The sequence below is a fragment of the Gadus chalcogrammus genome, chromosome 13 (assembly GCF_026213295.1).
Source record: "Gadus chalcogrammus isolate NIFS_2021 chromosome 13, NIFS_Gcha_1.0, whole genome shotgun sequence".
Lineage (NCBI taxonomy): Eukaryota > Metazoa > Chordata > Actinopteri > Gadiformes > Gadidae > Gadus > Gadus chalcogrammus.
The window spans coordinates 11,711,321-11,728,991 of record NC_079424.1 but is presented as its reverse complement, the minus strand read 5'-3'; the positions used below and the strand labels follow the sequence as shown (position 1 = coordinate 11,728,991).

General features: G+C 46.4%; 1 protein-coding gene across 2 annotated transcripts in view; it reads left to right on the top strand.

Annotated features, from left to right (window-relative positions):
• The window catches only part of prickle2b (prickle homolog 2b), a 70,657-nt gene that overhangs the window by 8,597 nt on the left and 44,389 nt on the right, over nt 1-17,671 (top strand). Inside the window, exon 1 of one of the 2 annotated variants that reach the window (XM_056605952.1) lies at nt 3,239-3,815. The exons of the other annotated variant lie outside the window; for it this stretch is intronic. Coding sequence (XP_056461927.1) covers nt 3,517-3,815 — 299 coding nt within the window. The 5' untranslated portion in view covers nt 3,239-3,516. Of the gene's footprint in view, nt 1-3,238; nt 3,816-17,671 lie in introns of those variants that run through there. 2 annotated transcript variants of the gene reach the window in all.

Here is a 17,671-nt window from a genome sequence, read left to right as displayed (position 1 = left end):
ATAATGCATATTGGCTGCTGAAATGTAACATTTTACATTATGTTGGCTGATATTAAGACTCGATTGGAGCGTTCATGTCCTAGTCCAGATATAGCCGTTCTTATACCGATCATGTAGAATGGTGGCTAAAGTCAGTTCATTTCTTGACCCTCTCCTGTTGTTCTTTTGTCTAAACTAGGTTATATCATTCTACTGATGTTGCAATCTCCCTTCCTCCCTGTTGTTTTCACCCACTCTGTTTCGGGTTGATGGATGCAGGCTCTATGAAAAGCAGAGTCCACATTCATCGCATGTCTGTCGGAACACATTTGTACCCGCCAATGCTCCTCGATGTCTCACTGTAGCCTCAGCATTGTACGGCTAATCCAACCTTGATTCCGGGCCCTGCGACCTCCACTGTCTCCCTGCATCCGACCATGCATCACGTCTTCCACCCAGACACGCAGAGCACTGGCCCAGAGCGCTGGCTTTAAGCTCTGTGCTGCTTCAAAGGCTCTTTGATTCAGTCCCTGCTCTTGCTTTCTCCCCCCCCCTCTAACACACACACACACACACACACACACACACACACACACACACACACACACACACACACACACACACACACACACACACACACACACACACACACACACACACACACACACACACACACACACACATTCTCTGTCCAGCCACCTGGTCTCTTCCTGGGAGAACGAACATAAAGGAAAATTAACCTTGATCTGAGAATTGTCCATAAATAAACTAGCTTATAAAACCGCTCTAGTTTTCAATTGTGAAGTGTTTTTGGACAACTTTTCGAATATAATGACAATCAATGGCAGCCAGTAGAGGTCAGTATTGTTGCACAATCTACCAAGGAGGCAGCAGCAATTTTGCGCAGCAATATTTATATCCTATATAGAAGGTTTTTCTGTTGTTATTTGACCAAGATTTTGAGTGGTTTCCGAATATAAATCATACTCTTGTTTCAGTTCTAAACACTTTCACACCAGACCTGTGAAACCTAAACAGCACGTTTATCCTTTAATGGTTCTCAATCACGAACCGGGTACTTGAGCAACCCAACTCTGGGCAGAGCCACAGCCAAATGTGTTCAGGCCTGATGACTCTGCAGTGCTTCAGCGATTTATTGATGCCTGGAGATCCCCCGTTATTGGCTGTCCTCAACAGCCAACAGAAACCAGATAATTAACAGGTTATTTCCAAACGTTTGCGAGAAATGCCTCGGCTGAAACGCCTTCAACTAGCCTTAATAGGCTGTATTGATTATACACTTTGAGACCTCCTGGAGATTGTTTAAAAGCAGCTCAACATATCTAAACAAACACAGCCAATGTGTCCATCTGCAAGTGTGTGTGTGAGCGGGAATTTTTCTAAATGTAGGCTTTTGTAACGCTTCATTTAATGGCCGGTTTGCTTATTTTTCTCTCTGATCATATAAATGTTTCTCACCTTCTGATTTTCTCTCTGTCTCTCAGTCTCTCTCTCTCTCTGTCTGTCTCTGTCTCTGTCTCTGTCTCTCTTGCTCATTCTCTTGCTGTTTTCCCCATCATTTGAGGGTGCGATCCACACTGTTCACAGCCAAGGCTCTCAATGAGTCAAAGCTCAATCTGACGCGCTATCCACTTTTTATATGCAATGCTCTTCCGGTCGTGCTATAAACGGGTTCATGAGGTTCATGGAATCTATTTGCATTGTCAGGAAACAATAGCTTATTATTTATTGCTCATCCGCGCCATATGTTTGTGTGTGTTTTCTGCTTTTTTTATGTTGGCTCTGTGTTTCATGGACGATATGGTAACCGGATGGCTGAGGGAAGGTAAACACTAATAAAAGGTTCTTCTAGCTTCCTGCACACACACACACACACACACACACACACACACACACACACACACACACACACACACACACACACACACACACCCTGGTAGCATAGGTTTCACTGTGTATCCAAGATACTCATCTTGCTTCTGGAAACATTGGACCCGAAGCTTGTAAATGTGTTTGTATTATAATAGTTGATTCCTCATTTGCATCCCTCTTAAATGTTTTGTATTGTTTAAATATATATATTTTTATATATATGTACTGTACTGTGCTGTCTTTATGGACCTTCCTGTGTCTTGAATAAAAGGTTGACATCCTAACAATTGCAGTTTTTGCTAATTAACTAAGAAAGTCCTTACACAAGGAAGCTGTGTGTGCATGCAATATAGATACATAATAAACAGAGAAGAAAAATATTAAAATGGACAGAGTATAAAGAGGGTGAGGTTTGCAGACACGAGTCAGGTAGACTTTCCAGAGTGCCTCCCAGTATCAGACTCAAACCATCAACAGCCTGTACAACTCTAATCCGCTGAGCCATCAGGAGACTCAGAGCACAAGATAGCAGCCCCTGTGCTGCAGCTTAACGACTTAGAGACTCTGCATAGTTGACTGCTCCACTCATTCTGTCTGTCTGCTCTCCGCCCCTCTTTCTGTGCCTCATCTGACCAAGTTTATTTGTGCTGTTTGACTTGTTGCCAAGGCGATGAGCATGCTTGGAGTCGACTGCTGCCTTGACAACGGGGCCAGTCCAGCACAGTATCAGCAGCAGTGTGACAATTGGTCATAAAACAAATACGAGGATGGACGAGACAACAGAGTGTAGCAAGAGGTTTCGGAAGGAGGCAGAGGCCAAAATCAGTTGAGAAATGAATGGTATTTTACCAGCTGGTTTAAAATCGAGTCCTTCTGACAATGACTCGTTAATATCGAGAAAACACAGTCATCAATAACAAAAAACATTGCGCAAAAGCTTTTTATTTTTATTTTTTTACATATTTTGGCAGAGCTCACATTGAAGCATTTATAAGGTTTCAGATGAATAGAACCAGGCACGGAGACAAGAGATGCTTTTATAAAGATATTGAAGAAGTATCCCGGATTCATTCTTTACTTAGATCTCCTTGAGGAAAATATTTCTAAGAACAACGGAGGTGTGTGTCCGACTGGTGTGCTTTGAGACTCATTCATAGCAATGTAACAAAGGTCTCTTATTGGAAATGGACTCCTCCCCAGTTAACCTTCTCTCAACCTGCTGCCTTTTGTACCCCTCTTTGTCAGCCAACATGCTCCTCCTCTTTGAGGACGATGTCAGACTTCAGTTTTTTTTTACTTTTGTTGTAGTGTCTTTTTTGTATTTTACTTTTTAACTTGTAAGACCATGAATGCATGGGTGTAAAGGATGGTATTGTAATAACATTTTCAGAATATCACATGGGGGAAATTACATGTTTGACTTTAAGGGCAAAGGACCAGGTGGATCACCAACGTGAAGTTCACATCAATGTCATTTAGTCTTGGGCTCGGATGTTAGGAAACTTTCCTGCGTACTCCCAGGCTGATAAAGCTTTTTGGCCTTGCACTTTCACAACATAAAAACCCAAGCTGAACAGCTCATCCCGTACCGTGTTATCCCATTCAGACTGTGCGATATATTCAGTTAAATCTACATGACAGCAAATGACCTCAATGCCCCCAGGGGGGGTTGGGCAGTTGAAACGAGGCGAGGTTGTTTGGACAAATCAAAAGACTGTTGTAAACATAGCAGTGGGGAGGGTTTCACTGAGCAAATCCTTCCCCTTTTCTACTCTGGTTATCCCTCTGCCTCTCCTACATCAGTGTCCGTCTCATGATCAGTGTCCATCTCAGGCCATCCGGAACCCTGCATGGCCAAAGAGATGGCAGCTCCTGCTCTGGAGTGCACCTGCACACCATCTCCCACCTTGCCAGGTGTTTTTTTCACTGGTTCACCTCCACAGGTAGGACAGTGGTACGTCTTATGTTTACTGTTCACATATCGTTGACCGTCATCTACCAAAGTCCATCCTGCTGCGAGCCTGCGGTTTGTAGCGGACACGCGATGCCCCCTTTAGCGCAGGGATTTACTGCCTGTTATGGAGCGGGCGGGAGGGGGGCGGGGGGGGGGGGCTGCACCTGCGCTATTAGATGGCTCAGCGGTCTGTCGTCCTGGGCAGCTGGAGCTCAGGGAGGTTTGCTTAGTCAGCGAATATCCCCGCATTCTTCAGCGGTGAGTTCAGCGTCGCCCCGACTCACCCCCGTGCTCCGGGTAGAATGGTACACCCCGACCCGCCACCGCCCCCCCCCCCCCCCCCCCCCACCTCCACACTCCCTTCCCCTCCCATCCGAACAGCTCAGAGATCAAAGGTACTCTGGCTTATTAGCGGCTTTGGCTCGTCATTTTATTTAACTTTGTTTTGTGTTTCAGACTCTGCCATGTGTTTCACGTCTGCTTGTGTTTTATTGAGCCTTTATTTATAGGAGTAGTCGATGTGTGTTTTAATTACAAGATCCTCGCTCCGGCTCTGAGGAAACCAGTCCTCGCTGACCAGAGGCAGAGTGCCCCTCTAACGAGGGTCGTGGTGAGCTGACTGTACGCCCCGTCCCCAGTGCCTCCCGCTGGGTGCCCCGGCCCAACCGTCACCCCCCCCCTCTGCCAGGCCGCATGGGTCCTGCACCGCATATCTCCTCCCATCTGCTGTCACCATAAAGCTCTGTGTGTTTGTTTATTCTCTAATGGGGTTTAATAACAAGGCCCATGCGCTCTTCTGCCTTTTTTTCCTTTTTGCTTCTTCTTCTTCCACCTCTTTCTTTTTCCAATCCCACTTTGATCCCGCCCACATCTGTCAGCCGGCCCCGCTCACACATGTGAACGTCTTCCATGTGCCTCGATCCCCCCCCGGTTTCCACACACAGTCTTTCTTGGGTCTTGTGATTGTGAGTTTTACTGTCGTCACGATGATGAAGACAAGTAGTAAAACAAAAGTGTGCGGCGCCTGAAGGAGCAGCCGAGTGCTCGTTGAGATTCGGGTCGTGTACTCGAGTGTTGCTTCTCGCCCACCTCCTGCCTCCGGCATCTGAGAGGGATATTTTACCTCTGTGCTTTGTTCCGGACCCAGATGGGTCTGTACTTGAGGGTGGTGTTGTGGGAACACAGCACAGCAGGTGTGACGTGCGTCACACACACACACTCACGCTCACACACACCCACACACTTACACTCATTATTGGTCAAAAGAACGCCGCAGACATGCTGAAGATCATAAACGAGCCCAGCCGTTTGCTCTGCGTGTGTGTGTGTGTGTGTGTGTGTGTGTGTGTGTGTGTGTGTGTGTGTGTGTGTGTGTGTGTGTGTGTGTGTGTGTGTGTGTGTGTGTGTGTGTGTGTGTGTGTGTGTGTGTGTGTGTGTGAATGGTACTGTGCACACGTGCCTGGCGTGTGCCTCGCCTGCCATATGAAGAACGGCGTCGACTCGCTCCAAACCTGTAATATTTAAAAGCTTGACACCGGAGCCAGAGATGCCCTCTTCTTTTGTTGGTCTCTGTGGTTCAAGTTGTTCCCGATCGGGTTTCACTGTTGGCTCCGTGTGTGCTGTGATGGATAGCACTGGTGATTATATGTGGGTTTTATGGCGGAAAAGTTTGTTTTTCTCTTGGTAATTTGGTCTCCGGGAATCTGACCACACGTCTCTCTCTGTCTCTGAATTATGATGTTGGATTATTACGACCTGAAGATATCTGTCACTTGTTCGTCAAGGACCACAAAATTCTAGGTATTTGTGTGTGTGTGGGAGATGATGTTCGCTTGGTTAATGTTTCAGTATGTGCACTAATTTGACATGGGGAGTCATTTATTAGAAAGGTATGTACTGTCAACACTTTTACAGTACATACGCACTATGCACTCTCACATGTGCATATCCGTCTACATACAGCTGCTTTTGTTGCATCAGGCTCTTCCTTTATAGTTCTCTCTCTGTCTCTTCCTTTAAAGTTCTCTCTTTCGCTCTCGCTCTCTCTCTCTCTCTGTAAGCCAGGCACGCCTAGGGGTGATGGAGAAGGTGCTGCAGCACCTCTGGCCTGTTTGAATTGTAAATACGCTAACTCAGGCAAGCTGTGCACCTTGGGCCTAAATAATGAATCTGGAGCGCGGGCGGAATGGCTGATGCGTGTGTGATTAGTAGCCATCATATGCCGCTGTCAGTGGAGAACAGGAGAGTAGGCGGGCTCTACTGACGTTTCCTCTCTCCTCTCCGAATGCGTGACAGTGAATTTATTCAGGAGATCGGAAGTGGTTTAGGAAAAGATTTGATCAAAGCCTAAGTTTTGCTACTTTGAAAACATTTGAATAGTACTCTGGTTATACTCGCTGGCAGGTAGCTGTACGTGCTGATTTTATTTGTATGTTATTGTTTGAGGGTGTTCTCCATCTACGAGTCCCCTAGTGTCTTTGCTTACACCATTCCATCCTGCACTGTTGCTATTGTCTCTCTAAGAGAGCCTGCCAGCCTGAGAGAGCGGTGCATACATTACCCAGGGAGCCGTGGGGCGTCAGCCCTGATTAATGATTCAGTCTAATAAGAAAAGAAAGTGGACAGGTCTGCTGGCCAAACACAATAGACCCGTCCTATTGCTGTCACCCAGACCAGGCCACGCATGGGCAAGCACGCACACACACACACACACGCACGCATGCACGCGCAGGCAGCAAGCATGCATATACACACATACACACACTCTATTATGTTGATAACATTTCTTTGCTGTGATGTGTTTTATTAGAAAGTACAATAGATTTTCTTGTTAATTCTGTTCACCTTCTTCTCTCTTTTTGCACTGGTTCTCCCTTTTATCACTACTAAATTTGCATCCAATATCTATCTATCTAGCTAAATTACATTATCCTTATAGTCTGTTTTCCTGATAACAGCAAATAGCCAAATTTGTATTTGCATGGTTGACAATTTGCTCACGTCGACACATACTTCAATCTCTTACAAAAGGGTAAGGTTTAAGCTTGTTTTAATTTATGTGTGTGTTGTGTGTTTAATTTAACACACACACACACACACACACACACACACACACACACACACACACACACACACACACACACACACACACACACACACACACACACACACACACACACACACACACACGGGGGGGGATTTTGACCTTTTTAGTTTAGCATTTGTCCAGATTACTGTAGAAGACTTCTGCTGGTGATCTAGCAGTGGACGGTGGCCTGCAGTGGCAGAGTCTTTGCTAATCCAAAGTGAACCATCTGTTGTTTGACCTATTCTTATCGACACTTTTGGCTTCAACAGACTGTTGTGTGTGTGTGTGTGTGTGTGTGGTGTCTACACCTACAGCACGTATCTGTCTTTTGGGAGTATGTGTGGCTCGCTCTATGTGCATGTTGGTCTGTCTATGTTAATGCACAACACACTAGTTTGTGTGTTTGTGAGTGTGAGCGTGGCTGTCATTTAGCAGTTCAGGCCAGACTTGCAGGGTGCGATGTCATTAGCTGGGCCCGGCATAGGTCTTGTTTTGGTTTAATGGGGTCACGCTCCTGCCAAAGGTCCACATGTGGGACTTATTTTAGGCTAGAGGTTAGCTGGGGGGAGGGGGCGTCCTCGTAGTCTGGGGGAACGTCCACTTGCTAATTGGGCATCCGTCATGATCTTGTTACGGAGTCGCACTCTTGTTCATCAGCACACAGCCAGGCTCCATGGCGTTGAGATTCAGTAGGTGGATTTGTTATCCCGTCCAGTGTTGAACGCTTGATGTCGAATCACGAACCGCAACCGAGCCGAGTCGTTTCCTATTCAGCCGATAGTGGCAGTATGTTTGTTAATGGCAATGTATTTCTGGGTGTTTTATTGTTCCCTAAATGTCATGTTTTTAGCTGGGCGCAAGTGGAGCATGAGGCCTCCCGACAGTCTATGCGTGCGACTGCTCGAAAGTTCCAAATTTAGTCTTTTTATGGTATTATCTGGACTCTTAAGCCAGTTTCCTAACTATGCGGCGCCTTATTCCAGAAGCCCTTCTTACTCACTCTGTGTGCGGAGGGCTCAGCTTTGCACGAGCATTACATTGTTAAGTAAGGAACGCTCCTATCACTTGTCTTGATCAGCCCACTCTTTCCCAGCAATCAGCGTCTCCCAGTCCAGTCAATGGCCAATCAGGGCCAGTCATCTAAAGTCCTTTTCTTGGTTGGCCCCAATCAGTCCCCCCGGTGCCTCAGATCTCAATGGATCCATCGAGACGTTAAGACGTCCTCCCCTGTTGTTGGGGTCCAGAGTTGGATTCTTATAACTCTCTGCAATAATTACTTTTGATGGCCACACTATTTCCCCACCTTTTTTCTTCCCGCCAATATTATAACGAAAGAAGAAAAGAAAATATTTATTCCAATATTTTGGAATGGCCTGTGTTAATATATGGCAGTGCCATTGAGAACCGTTTAAGTATCATTTTCAACTGAAGCCTTAAAAATGAAGCCTAAAAAACCTCAAGGGATGAAAATGTCTTTTGTCAATATTATTGCCCAAAAATAAACCCTGATCTCTCACACAACGTCCTCGATGCTAATGAGCATTTCTTTAAAGCGTTTTGCAGGACCTGCTAGGAATGGCCAAGGAAATGACCCTTAGCAGGTCTCAGTGGAAACATGAGCTAAGCGGAAACTAAGGATAATAACCTAGTCATCGACATCACGTCCTTCCTGGAGACCCACACACACGACAGGGCAGAGCCTTTCCTTGGACACAGTTGTCCTGCGGCAGCCCAGAATTGGATGCACCTGATTACCCTGTGCTCTTCCCCGGGCCCCTCCCCGGGCCCCTCCCAGGGCCCCTCCCAGGGCCCCTCCCATTGTTCAACCCCCACAGCTGGAGGAGCATCCAAGGCCGCAGTTCCTCATCACACCGGGCCACCGAATGATTTGTTCAAGTCAAAATGTATTCCCCATATGGTGCGTCGTTTGTTCATCACACACACACACACACACACACACACACACACACACACACACACACACACACACACACACACACACACACACACACACACACACACACACACACACACACACACACACACACTCAGAGAGATGCTCCCTGCGTGGTTTGGTTGCTGTCCCTTTCTTCTCGCAGGCTGGTACGGGAGCAGGCCTCCCCGCTGCTGGTTGAGGGGCTGGGGGCGTGCGGGCTGCCCACCCCCACCCAGCACTAAGCCCCTATATTGGATCTAACGAGGTGCACGGGAGTCATCTGCCAGCTCCTCAGCCTGGCTGGAGCACTCTGCACCGGCCCACCCTTTAGTGAATGCTACCCATGGATGCAGCTGGAGGGTGGGCAGGCATGGGCTGCTCGGCTGGGTCGGCCAGCTGGGGATCTCCATGGGTACAATGCGTTCCGATCCCATGGAGAGTTTGTTTGTTTGTTACAGCGCCATCTCTGATTAAAGCGCCGCAGACGATTGCCGGTTGGTGTGTCCAAGGACAAGCCATGATGGGAGGGGGGGGGGGGGGGGGTTCCCTTTTTGTTTTCCGCAAAGGAAATGGACCTTGATTGGTGAGTGGGAATCACCAGTGAGCGTTGGAAGTGGCTTAGTTAGAGCTAATGAAGGAATCCTGCTGGCCTTAATGAACAGGGTAGCATAATCCTTTCTGATGGTTGAATGGTTTTTATTCACTTTACAAGCATTGTTACTAGTCTGTTAAGTCTGATTTTAGATGTGCTACCAAAAGCCCACAGAGCTTTTGGTGGAACATGTCTTAATATGGTTCAAACAAACGTTGACTTGAAGATCAAGAAGTATTCGAGAAAAACAAACGTGTTAAGCAATAGTGCTTAAAATCAATCATTACTGTTTAAGTAATGTAGGAGAGGATCACCTCAGTGATGGTCCCTCCACAGACTTAAGTGTCCATTCAACCCCCCCTCCTTCAGTTTGAACAACAGTTACGCTGTTGGAAGGGCAGAAGATTTCAGGCTCCGGTATATTGTGCGTCTAACATAATCTCCATGTCAGAGCATTCTGGACACTCAACATTGGAGGATAAGTTGCACCTGCAGTTCGCATGTAAATGAGAATCATTTACATGCAGTTATTCTCCTATTCTGAAGTTCTCATTTTATCTTTCTCCCTAATTAAAATCTTCAGCACAAAGTAGGTCTTGCTTTAATTTAAGTTAATGAGTTCTGGATTTGGAAGTCAGGTTAGTGATTTACAATTCAAGATATGTGGGATATATTCTTTTTTAAATAGGACAGTGAGGTGCATATTTAAGAATATTTGGGCTTCAACGTCTTCCCAGCTGCATTTAACTTACCATACTCGCACCATAGTAAAACGAAAGGGAGGAACGTGAAGACATCAAAGGCTTTGTGCACTGCTTAATAACCTAAAAGAAGCCAATACAGTATAAGGAATATCAGTACTTTTGGAAAATAGGTGATTGTGGAGAACAAAAAGCGGGAGACAGACAGTAAAAGAAAGGAAAAAAACGTAGACCTCATCAAGTTTTGAATTCATACTTAAATATAATTATTATTTATTTTCTCTTGGTTTTTCTTGTCTCAGCTTTTTTCCCTCAATAGTCCTCTTGGGGGCATTCTTTTATCCTTACAATACAAACGCTGTCTCAATCGGTCATGAGCGAACACATTATGTACAATCCAATGCCATGTGAAGTCCTTTGTACAAGATGTTAAAGGCTAAAAGCCCCCTTTAGTGATGGCGTCGGCTGAGGTGAGAGTTTCCATTTTTCATTAGCGTGCAGACTGAAGACCGCGGGTTGGGGCAGCTCTCCAAATCACTGATGTGTGCTCCGGGTCATTTCCCTCCACGCCCAGCCCCTCCGCGTGCGGCCATGGGCCCGGAGTCAACGGCAGATGATCCCTATTCATAATGAGATTAACTCTCTCTCTGTCTCTCTCTCTGTCTCTCTCTCTCTCTCTCTCTGCCTCTCTTTGTCTTCCCCGCACCGCCAGGGAGTCATCTTTAGGGAGATAGGGAGTCTATGAACCGTGACAGAGCGCCGCTTGCTGCAGACAGGACCCCTGGCACAGAGCAGACAGTGTGGAGAGGAGAAGAGAGGGGGGGGTCAATGAGGGAGAGATGATACAAATGAAACAATTAGGGTGTGGTGGGGGGGGGCCACAGATGACAGAAAGCGATGGAGGGAGAGGGAGAGAGGCAACAGTTACGTTCACGGTCCTCATACCCACGGAGACGACTGTCCTGTGCTGCTCCTCGCCTCATCGCGGTTTCCTTGTTTTCTTTTCATTTCTCTGCCGTCACGCGTGTGTCGAGCTAATGCTGTCGGCGTCTAACTGATTCTCATTAGAGATATTGACCTCTCCTCGGGGGGCAATGGACTCTTTAATGCGTGCAGTTTATGCAATGATTGACAGGCAGAGGGGACGATACTGATTGCGCACTTGCTTTTCGAATATCAGTAAAAAATGAAATGCATCATTCTTTTTTGTATTGGTTTTTTTCAGTTGGAATGTCAACTAAATAATGCTTTTTCACATTGCAGAATTCATGGGATATGTATAAAACGATTTCCAGGTCCTTTTTCTCTTTTAAGATGAACAATGCATTGTAATCCATCCTAGTTTCCTTAAGGTGTTCCCCCTCCCCGACGACAGGATCACACTTTTGAACCATTTACTCATCTCCAGCCTACCCGGCTTTCCCAGCTCTTCCCATTTATCTATGTATCAATTTCTTCACTCCGTTATCCATCTTTCCATTCCCCCCCCCCCCCCCCCCCCCCCCCCCACTATCAAGCCCTACATTTATCCCGCCAACCCATTTCAGCTTGTCTCCGTTTTGACAGATGGACACTGGGCCGTGTCTGCGTGACGGCCTCCCCTGACACCCATTACTGTTGCTGTGTTTTATCAAAATAAAAAGAAATGAAAACACAACACAAAACACAGGTAGCATCCCCGGTGAATGTCATTATATCTGTAGTGATTGCTTTTCTTTTGCTTCATGGTTCATCCTTCATGGGTATCAGGAAAGCGAGGTGTGTGTTCATACATGCACACGGGTGTTGGGTGTTCTTGCTGCCCTTCTGTTCAGCTGACAGATGAAAACTCTGTCTGGGGGACGCGTGCTGCCTTTCAAAGGCCACGCCAATCCCTCCTTTGTTCCATCCCTCTCCTCTTTCTCTCCAGGAGACTCCCTTTCTTCCTCCTGCTTCCTCGGAGAGAGAGTGAGGTAGAAAGGAAGAGAGGGAGAGACATCTGTTTGACGAGAGCGGTATTATCTCTTGTCCCATGTGGCACACGACAGCGCTTCTCCGGTATTTCAGCCATGCATTGTTGGCAGCGGGACAGAGACTATGGATGGCTGAGGGGTTTAGATCGAGGAATGGAACAAAAATGTCCCACAAATGTGCACCGCTCTGTTCAAAGAGGGATGCCTTTCAAAGCCATTAGTGGAGAAAGAGAGAAAATAGGGGGGAGATATCGAGGGGGAGAATAATGGTTTGAGGTTGATGGAAAAATGGGAGAGGCGGTCAAGCATTGGAACGGTGTCCTTAAGTGAGCAAAAAAGGGCAGAAAGTGAGCCTCATTAAAGTGATGGCCGTACTGGGAAGTGCTGTTTCCATGTGAGAGAAGCCGATGTGAGCCGTAAAAGTCAACTCTAATACTGTTCCCTGCAAAGATTTACGTTGTGACTGGAAGGGCTGCGTTTGCAACATTATCCGATTTTTCTGTCTTTTCTGTGATGATTTTACCCCCACAGTTTGTAGAATGGAAGTGATTAAACTAAGATCAAGCTTATTTCTTCATAATGGATTTTTGATGGAGGAGAGGTATTTGTGGGTTTGCTATTTACTCCCCTTTTATAAATTGCCTCATTGAAATACATTGCTCAATACTTTTGGAAATTGCTCCATCTGCACACACCGATTTACACGTTAAAGGTCATTTGATATTTTTTGGAAGAACAGTTTCTTCTGAGATTGTTTCATTTTTAACTCGATAACGTTTCCAATGGACCATACTACAATTAACCGAAAGCGTTTTCAGTTTCTCTGGCCGTTTGTCCAGGGTCTGTTAGTGGCCGTTAGACGGTGCTAGCTCATTTTCCGTTTCATTTGCCGTTCTTAAATACCGCTCTCTTCCCCTCCGCTAGCTGGTGGACAGGGCGTCTGCATTATGCATGGAGCAGAAAGTGTATCATAGTAGATATGAATTATGCATGAGCCCACCACACTTCCTCCTCCCTCACCCCGAGGAAGGAATCATTTTGTGGTGTCTGATTGGGTTAGCAGTAACGGTGTGTGTGTGTGTGTGGGTGTGGGTGTGGGTGTGGGTGGGTGTATTTGTGTGTGTGATATTTCCCCCAAATCATAGCATTGGAGAATTTTTTTTGCCGTATGAGCATGAAAGAAAAACCATAACGAAATGTGTATACAGTCAGAAGGAGGATGTGAGAGAGGGGAATGAGAGAGAGAGAGAGAGAGAGAGAGAGAGAGAGAGAGAGAGAGAGAGAGAGAGAGAGAGAGAGAGAGAGAGAGAGAGAGAGAGAGAGAGAGAGAGAGAGAGAGAGAGAGAGAGAGAGAGAGAGAGAGAGAGAGAGAGAGAGAGAGAGAGAGAGAGAGAGCTCATCAAACAGAAGGAGACTCTTCTGTGGACTGTCAATAAAAGCAATATCCACTGATTGATTGTCAGAGTCACGCAGGGTTTCCCCCAGAGGACTCTGCATGTGTGTGTGTCTATAGGCAGGGGTCTCAGCTGTTATAAGAATAGGGTCCCACATGACCATTTTTGGGAGATCCACAATGGGGATCCCAACCGACGCCCACCAACGGCAATGCCCACGGTTCTGGTTCTGGTTCTGGTTCTTGTGGGAAGTGGATGCGGAATGTGTTTTCGCTAATCAATTACGATGGCAGACAGTCTGCTTAGCTTGTGTTTTGGAGCCACTTAAAAGTGGGTAGGCAATGGCTTTTTAATGCTGCCTACAGGGGGGGATGCGTGTATTGGTGCGTGGCGTGGCGGGGTTTACGTTGGGGCTGTTTAGATTAGACCGTTAGATGTGTGTTCTTGGAGCCTCCTGTTTTTGTGTTGCAGCCGCAGGTTTAGAGAGGTAATAGACTCATCGTTAGCATAGGCAGCCTAGCATATGCGGATTCAGCCACTGCTCATCAGAGTGGCTGGAAGGATAAACAAAGGCTGCATCTTACACACACGCAATGGAATTTGGGGACGATTTGGTTCGTAGTTTTGTGGTCAGATCATAAGTTGTTTAATATGCTTTTATACTGCTTGCATAAATCAGATGTTATCGACGGTGACCGTTCTGATTCTCTCCCTTCTGCATACCTATGTGCACACACACACACACACACACACACACACACACACACACACACACACACACACACACACACACACACACACACACACACACACACACACACACACACACACACACACACACACACACACACACACATGCTGACCCCACACATTGATAATCCAAACACACTGTCAAGAGTTCGCACAGGTCAGGGCCTCATCATGGCTGCCAGTAAGAGTTTGACTTTGTGTGTGTGTGTGTGTGTGTGTGTGTGTGTGTGTGTGTGTGTGTGTGTGTGTGTGTGTGTGTGTGTGTGTGTGTGTGTGTGTGTGTGTGTGTGTGTGTGTGTGTGTGTGTGTGTGTGTGTGGGAGGGGATTCTTCACATGCAAGCACGTTTGAAGCTATTCTCCAACCCTCTCTCATTCCAAGCCTGAGTAGCCACTGCTGCAGATGGCCACTCTGCAGTCACAGCCAGTCGTTGATTACTCAGTTGTGTGTGTGTGTGTGTGTGTGTGTGTGTGTGTGTGTGTGTGTGTGTGTGTGTGTGTGTGTGTGTGTGTGTGTGTGTGTGTGTGTGTGTGTGTGTGTGTGTGTGTGTGTGTGTGTGATCCCCCACCCAGATGGCATGTGATGCAAGCACACTGATGGGAAACTGATTCAGAACATTTGGGTCTATCAACAAAATAAGAAAAGGTTTTTCCTTTCTTATCCAAAATAGATGAAGGAGGGTGGTATCTTTAGCCCGTGGTGTACTTTCTGCATCCTGGGCCCACGGTGACAGAACAAACACACTGCTCGGAGGGTCTGTTCTGCCTGATCCCTCCTCGTCATGGGATTGGGTGTCTTGAACTACCAGGGTGCTGTGCTCGGTTCACACAAGAGGTCTCGCCAGCATTCTGCTCTTTCTAATTGTGAAACTATCTGAAACTACAGTCTGTTCACAGCAAAAAGTATGTGCTACGTAGCGCACAGACCTCTTTCACTGCATCAGCTTGAAGGGAGCCCATTGGCTGCTCCGAGCTGAGCGCGGTAACAACCCATAAGGACCTCTTGATGTTCTGATCACCCAACAATTTATTTTGGTATAATGCAAATCTATTGTAGGAAATACACCTCTTCTTGATTACAGCATGGCAACTGCCACGCCCACTTTTGGCTGATTGATGCCAATCACAACCATTGATCAAATACGGGGCGGGTTTGATGTGATGACTGGGCAGAGGCACTGATAAAGACAATAGTTATATTACTCCTCCTCCTCCCTTCCCCCCATTACTAATTAATTGGCATTAATCCTCAGCAGAAGAATATTGCAATTGGTAACTCCAACCAAAAATGGAATAACAGAGTCTGTATTAAAGAACCAAGAGGTGCTGTTTTCACTACGTTATGTTAACTATTCCTGTTAGGGTTAGGTTTGAGTGACAGTTCTGACAGCCACTGTGCACACACCACTGGCTGGTGTGCATGGTGTGCACTCTGCTTGGGGTGGGCCCAGCACTTAATAAAGACACAGTGATTGAGTATACACTTAATCGGTGAGATCAATCTCTGTCTATTTGTGTGTGTGTGTGTGTGTGTGTGTGTGTGTGTGTGTGTGTGTGTGTGTGTGTGTGTGTGTGTGTGTGTGTGTGTGTGTGTGTGTGTGTGTGTGTGTGTGTGTGTGTGTGTGTGTGTGTGCATGTGGGGGGGTTGGAATCTATTTGTGTCTAGCCATGTGCATTCTGCTTCCTTTTGTGTATTCATAATTCAAGCATCTTCATTTACCTTGTGTTTGTCATTTGAACCAGGCATTGAGCAAGAAACCAACACATACTTCTCTCTACGTATCCGGAAATCCCTCCAGGAAGTCACTTAGGACATCCATAACCCCTGGAGGTCCATTTGGTTTTATTTACTTCCTGTATACGTCCTGTCTGTTTTTCTACTTTCTTCCTCTTACCTCACTTCCTTAATGCCTCACACTCTTCTCCTCATCATCTGGATTGATGCCTCTTCTCTTCTCAAATGTCTGCTCTGCTCTCTTCTCTTCTCTCCTCTCCTCTCTCCTCTTCTCCTCTCCGATTACCGGTACATTATTAAGCAGCTGTAAAAATGATTTGCACTAATATGTTACGATCTGGGCTAACTGGAGTGTAATGGCTTGGAAAAGGAATCATGAAATCTGTACATTTTGCAGAGACAATCCTGTCAATGTGTTTCTGTCAATGTTGCTCTAACCTTGTACCTCTCGCTTGTATCAGTTACGTGTGTGTGTGTGTGTGTGTGTGTGTGTGTGTGTGTGTGTGTGTGTGTGTGTGTGTGTGTGTGTGTGTGTGTGTGTGTGTGTGTGTGTGTGTGTGTGTGTGTGTGTGTAAAACCCACTATACACCCATATGCAATGGATATCAGAGGCCTCTGCCAGAAGGCTTGCTGCCAGACCAGAGAGAGAGAGCAGAATATCTCTCCTCCTCCTCATTCTTCTCTACGTTTCACTGTCTCTTTACCTCTCCGCCAACGTCTCAGAGGGTTACTCTCTCTCTCACTCCCTGTCTCTCTCTTCTCTCTTCTCCGTTGCCCTCTCGTATCTTTATGTGTCTCTTGTTTTCTTTACTTATTTTCAATTGGCCCCACAAAACGTGACAAATAGCGATTGCCTGTCTCTATTTCAGTCTTGCTCCCACTCGCTCTCTGTCTCTTTCTCTCTCTGTCTTTCTCTCCCTGCCTCTTTCCTTCTCCCTCTCAATCTGTCTCTGTGATTCTCACTCTTGCGAGGCAACCGCTTTCTTGCATCCCCTCACCCCCTCTCCCCTCCTCTCCCCATGTCTATCAGTCTTGGCTTGTGGTCTGGGGACCTCACATGAACCACCATCCCTCCACCACCATCCATCAGGGGGTCTGTGCTGTGCCGGCCGTGTCCTGGCGCACAACACAAACCAAGGGCTTGAGGTTATGCTGGTCGCAGTCCGGACCCCCGCCGTTGTTATGATAGGCCGAGTTCCAGATGATGTCTAGACAATGGATTTGGCTAAATGTTGTCATTGTTATCTTTCGTTTTTTGCTTGAAGACGATGTAAATACAAGCCTTTGTCTGAGGGACCTGTTTCGCCTTAACAAGGCAAAAACTATTCCACTTTTTTCTTTCTCTGTGTGTATGTCTTCTTTGTTGCGTCACCTGTCTCACGATTTAATACACATTTTCTTTATAGTGCTTCACAAAAGCAAGGCTTTTATTCAGATAAATTGCTGTGTATTCGGCAGATACACAATCTCTCTCTCTCTCTCTCTCTCTCTCTCTCTCTCTCTCTCTCTCTCTCTCTCTCTCTCTCTCTCTCTCTCTCTCTCTCTCTCTCTCTCTCTCTCTCTCTCTCTCTTTCTCTTTCTCTTTCTCTCTCTTTCTCTTTCTCTATTTCTCTCTAACGAATTTCTGCTAACACATCTGTTATTCTGTGACTAACTCATCCTATGAGAACATTTGTCAGTAGTTCATTTATATCAATCC